The sequence below is a fragment of the Sinocyclocheilus grahami genome, unplaced genomic scaffold, assembly GCF_001515645.1.
Source record: "Sinocyclocheilus grahami isolate Dianchi unplaced genomic scaffold, SAMN03320097.WGS_v1.1 scaffold86.1, whole genome shotgun sequence".
In the NCBI taxonomy this organism is placed as follows: domain Eukaryota; kingdom Metazoa; phylum Chordata; class Actinopteri; order Cypriniformes; family Cyprinidae; genus Sinocyclocheilus; species Sinocyclocheilus grahami.
In genome coordinates this window covers 289,535-295,534 of record NW_015505265.1, presented here as the reverse complement: position 1 = coordinate 295,534, position 6,000 = coordinate 289,535, and the positions used below count along the sequence as shown (strand labels likewise).

The window sequence follows — 6,000 nt, the reverse complement described above, 5'->3', positions numbered from 1 at the left end:
ATATATATATATATATATATATATATATATATATATATATATACATATATATAATTGATCTACCCACCATTTGTACTCCATGGAACCCCAGAAGCACCGGTTTAAACGTGAACACAAAGACACAAATCTACAAAGGCCACATCAAGTGACCCAATTCTGATTTTTTTTTCCTCCCATGTGGCTCAGATCGGATATGGCCCATGACCGTGTAAGCAGGAAAAAAGCACATGGATTCCAATATTCTCAGATCGGTTTCAAGCCTCATTCATATGTGGAAATAAATCTGATATGAATCGGATACGTGCATTTGCGCCCACCGTGTAAGCGGACAGATTGGATGTTCGCCTGTTAATGCAAGTTGGATGTCAAATGTTTTTGAAACATCTCGCAGTACAGATATATCTATTACAAATGAAATATCTCTCGTTGACTAGCAGAGTATTCATTTGGTTCGTTTGTGTTAAATAAGAGGCAATCTGGCGCTGAAATGTGTTGCTTTTGAGATCGTGCTGAGTGCTCGTTGCCGCTGTTATCAGTGCATATATGAACACTTCAATCTACTGTTAACTGTTGTGGAGACTCTCTATTCGTTTGGGCGAAATCACAAAATAACCTGCACACAAACATATCCCTGCTCTTGATATACAATCACTGATGAACACATTTGGTTTTAATGAGGAAAAAAACTATACGAGGGCAGATTAGAACCCAGACCCGCTAACTTAGCACAAGTTCTACTGCTAGACCATTAGTACCCTCGGATGTGTACAGCGGATCTGTGTATATAATCAATGTTGTGAAGAATTGGTACTAATGAAGGATGAAACTAGCCTATCGCATTAAAAATGTTTCTATGAGTTCTGTCAATAAATTGAAGTCTTTGCATTCATATTCTAGACTCAACTGCTTTACTATACAAAGTATGCTTGATTAATAGTGTGTGCACAGTTTGGTCTTTTAATATCACTGTCTAATGGATTGAGGCACATCAGTTAAGCCCCTGTAGTGTAAATGCAGATATCGGATATGGGTCACTTTTAAAATAAGGTGTAAGCAGGTCGTCAGAAAATCGGATATGGTCAAAAAAATCTGATTTGGACATCCAGATCTGCAGTGTAAATGCAGCTTTTATGTTACTTGAGCATCTTCATTTTTGGGTGAACTATTCCTTTAAGTCGAAATTGGAGAACTGTTTCTTAAAATATGTTTAGATGTAAAAAGGAAAATCGCTTTGAATTAGAGTTTTGTTTAAATGTACCTCACTGCACAATGCATATAAGCATATTTTGATTCATAATGTGGTTATCTCTCTCTCTCTTTCAGAGAACTTCCCCATTCTCCACGTAACCTGCAGGTGGCTCTGAATGAGACAGACAGCAGAACAGTTCTTCTGTCATGGGTTCGGCCCTTTGATGGGAACAGTCCTCTCCTGCGTTACATCATTGAGCTCTCTGAGAACAGTAAGTGTGCATGCTATTTATATGAGCTTTGGCATATGGTTTATTAAACTTAATGCACCTTAGCTGCAGCTTTCAATTAAGCTGGTTTGCAGCCAGTGGATTCTACCGAAGAAGGTCCTTTCTCATTTACCTCTGGCTGTCTTCCTCCTTAAGCTCTAAAAACAGACAGACAGGCTGAAGTGAGTGAGAAGAGAAGAGAAATGGAAGTTGATTGTAATGGAGGGAAGTGGGAGGAGGTTTGTTTTCACTGTATTAAGCCAAGACTCTATTATTGGTGGAAGATGAATGCTGGAAGAGATAGTGACAGGAAACGCAGAGGGAGATTGATTTGTGTATCGTCAAAGGAAAGACAATGAAAAATGTGGGGTGGAGGTGCTGGATGTCTAATAAACACCAAGATCTCTCTCTCCTCATATACACACATGCACAAACATGCACAGTTGATTTGCTCTAAATTGAAATGATCACACACTCTTCTTTTGATGGCTTTGTGCTTGTGTGTGTGTGTGTGTGTGTGTGTCTGTATTGGTATTCATGTGCATCTCTGCGGCTTAATATTTACTGTTGAATTTGTGATTTATTTTTTGCAGTTGCTCATAGTTTCTGTCTTCTCTTCTCTTGGGTCTGCTTGAGTGGTTTCACAATCTAAATTGTTCATTGATCTGCTTCCCATCATTTTTAATGTACTGCAAACGCACACACAAACACACACACTCTTATATATTGGGTGTTGTGGGTAGTAACACCTCCAGAATAAACAACAGCACGGTCAAATTCATCATTTACCCAACTGCTGTAAAGAAAGAGATGATTCAGACAACTCATAATAAATAAAGTAAAATAGGTCAAATAAAGTAAAATAAAAACAATACTCCTCTTTGACACTCAATTTTACCTATTGTCTTTAGAAGTGAGAAATAATCTAGTAGGAATAAATAAATCTGGTAAAAGCGGCCATGTTGTCTTTATTCTTTCTCATTACATTTGTAAGTAATATTTTACATTATAGTGAGCCTTCTGAATGTGACTTCAGTAGAGTTTGTGGTAGTGGCAGAAAGATATATTGTCTAGGAAGTGTGTCTAATTGACCCTTCGCCTGAAGTTTGATTGACAGGTGATCTGACCAATCACGTGACGTTTGAACTGAGTGATCTGTCACGACACATTAATAATTAACTTAAATAATGGGTGCTACAAGTACACTTTATCTATGTACAGTTATCTAAATGTACAGTATAAGTAATGAATACTTTTGTTTAGCAAGAACCCATTAAATTGACCAAAAGTGACAGTAAAGACATTTTTAATGTTACCAAAAAAAGTTATTTTAAACTTTTTTTATTTATCAAAAATCCTGAGAAAAATTTCCATAAAAAATATTAAGCAGCACAAGTATTTTCAACATTGATAATAATAAGAAATGTTTGGCTTTGCCATCACAGGATTTTAAAATATATTAAAATCGAAAACAAATATTTTAAATGTAATAATATTTCAGAGTATTACTGTTTTTCTGTATTTTTATCAAATAAATGCAGCATTGGTGAGCATAAAACACTTAATTCAAAACCTTTAAACTTTCAATGGTCATGTTCATATTTAAATGTTTACAATTTAACATGTTACCAGTTAATTAGTTAAATACACAGGGCCTGAGATAAAATTGTTGTAAGTATGCACCCTGTATGCATTGCCAATAGCATGACCACAATCCCTCAGGCTAACTCACATCACAAATTATGTTACTTTTAATGTGAAAATTCCACTAAGAACTATTCAATACAATGGATGAAGGAAACTTAGTTTTGTCTGATTGTTCTTGACAGATTCTCCATGGAAGATCTACATGGATGATGTTAGTCCTGCACTAACCAGTTTGCTAGTAATTGGTCTAACGCCAGCAAGAACGTACCAGTTCAGAGTGTGTGCCGTCAATCAGGTGGGACGTGGACAGTACAGCACCGAGACCAACAGGTAAGCAGTCACAAGCTAACATCTTAGCCTACTAGCTTAGCATATCACTAACTTGCTAAGAAAAGCTGTATTGGTAAGCTAGAACAAGATATCATGATAAATGTTTTTGATCAGGATCTAGCATGCCAACGGCATGGAACTGCAGGAGCTACAGTAACTGGGCCATGCTAACAAGCTAAACTTTGTTTCCAACAAACTCAAAATCCTTTGAATTCTGGCCGTTGTAAGTTACATAGCCAGTCAAGCAGATTGGAACTGGTAATTTTCAACAACTCTTGCCATTTTTGTGTGTCCAGCGCGCACACACACACACACACACACATAGTCAGAATGTTAATAAATGCGAGGACAAGATTTGAACCCTATCAAAAGAAAGGCTGGTTGTAATTGAATTACATGAGAGCTTTCATCGCTGGCTTTGATTGTGAGTCATTATGACACATGGGCAGAAAAAAAGCTCCCATTTCCAGGAACACTATGAAGGTGTAAGAAATAGCATTTCTCAAAGCCAATTCTACATGGTGAAAGAATGTCAAATACAAACTTGGCTGGAGGGAAGGACACTTCGCCACACGCTGAGGCTACTGCATTTTGTGCTCTCTATTTTGTTTTGTGATTTTTTATTTACGCATAAATTGGCACACATCACAAGGACTGCTTTCAAAATCGAATTAAATCTCTCAAAAAACTTAAAAGTCCTGAAAAGTTCAAATGGCTATTTTTCAAGCCACAGGCATAAGGCTAATGCACATGCCAAGTACTCTTTGCTAAACGGCAGGAAGAAGGGCCTGCTCAATCATCAAGGACATGTTGAAAAGGCTTGTCATGCTGTTTCCTAGTTCTTAGCTTAGCTTTCAGTTGAAGCAAGTCTCCATTAAACCGACATTGCCAGTTTATATTCAGTAGTTCCAGTTGAGCCAAATACTCCCTCTGCCCTCATAATGACTATGTGAAGTGCTCAGGTTTGATTGGTGCTAAAGTGGAACTTTTTTAAATTCACAACATACAATGCTGTCTTTACCTTTTGAAAAATAATAAATATGTTAAAATAAGGATGCAAGGATACATTCAATTGACCAAAAGTATCATTAAAGACAGTTGTGATATTCTTTTAACTTTATGCTGTTCTTTTAAACTTTCTATTCCTCAAAGAATCCTGAAAAAGTGTATTGGTTTCTACAAAAAATATTAAGCAGCACAACTGTTTTCAACATTGATAATAATAAGAAATGTTTTTTCAGCATCAAATCAGCATATTAGAAGGATTTCTGAAGGATCATGTGACACTGAAGACTGAAAATATATATGTGAAAGATGTGATTAATTGCAATTTGATTAATTAATTATCATGTAATCAATCTATTTTATTAATTTGATCAATTGTCAGCCCTAAATACTAAGTACTGCAGACTCAAATTTGACACTTTGTCACATATCATGCAATCAGAACATATGATTGTATTCATTCTTGTTCACACACTTTATTTTGCTTACTTGGACAGATGCAGTGTGCACTGATTTACCTGTAACTATACTATTGACAGCAACTTAATATGCAATATCCCAGCAAGTAAGTCAACCATGTCTGGGCCTGTTAGCAACATTAAAATTTGCAACGTGCAAAATCCATTAAGCATACTGGCACAATTACAGCAACTCTGTCATTTAAAAACTCAAAGACGACAATTAGGTTATCCGCTGAATAATGTGAGCTGGCAATCTTAACAACTTAACATTTAAATATTTAAATGACCTTGAGAAGAAAAAAAAAGGTATTATACAAATTATGGTAAATTCTCAACATTGATACTATTCACCCTTAGCCCTAATGTGTAAAACAGTGATTTGGACCCATGTCTGCTATAGAAACAAAAAAGTTTCATTGTTATTTTAGTTTTAACTTAAAGTGAAATATAGCAGGCAAAACTCAGTTTTAATTCGCAAACCCACAATTTCCTGTATGTCTTTTACATATTTTAGCTTATTCAAAAGTTGTGTTTAAATGTAATTAAAATCACCAGCTTTGTGTGTATAACAATGTATCTTTCAAACTGAATATTTAATTTAAAATGCTCAGTTAAAACAAGAGGAAAAAACGGTGGAGTGTGAGAGTGAGGAGATGAAGACGAACAGAAACACAAAAAATCAAATATTGATGGAAAGGGCACTTATTAAAATTTGAGCACCTATCTGCTTTGGCCTCGTTTCCAATTAATGTCAGGATCATCATCAGTTATATGAAAAATTAAAATCTCTATTTCTTTTATTCTTCTTTTTCATTTTTTGGCAAAGTACCATCAAAGGAACTCACAGAATATGTGCTCCATTCGAGACTGTTTCATATCTAGAAGTGTTTTGAATTTAAAAGGAAACTTAACACTCAACTCAACACTTATCATTTTATTTCCATTTAATTAATAAACAACCGTTAATGCCATTCACTGTAATGACAAAAACAATACAATAGCAATCCCCTCAATACCCAATCCAACCCTACCCCTTCCGTACGGCAAAAGAAACAGAGTGATAGACAAAAATAACCACTTCTAAGCCTTTTAAATTGGTT

At 35.5% G+C, this 6,000-nt stretch overlaps 1 protein-coding gene across 1 annotated transcript in view; it reads left to right on the top strand.

Annotated features, from left to right (window-relative positions):
- Positions 1–6,000, top strand: part of sdk1b (sidekick cell adhesion molecule 1b) — a 129,699-nt gene that overhangs the window by 62,481 nt on the left and 61,218 nt on the right. Inside the window, exons 14-15 of the mRNA XM_016274350.1 lie at positions 1,324–1,460; positions 3,287–3,434. Coding sequence (XP_016129836.1) covers positions 1,324–1,460; positions 3,287–3,434 — 285 coding nt within the window. The remainder of the gene's footprint in view (positions 1–1,323; positions 1,461–3,286; positions 3,435–6,000) is intronic.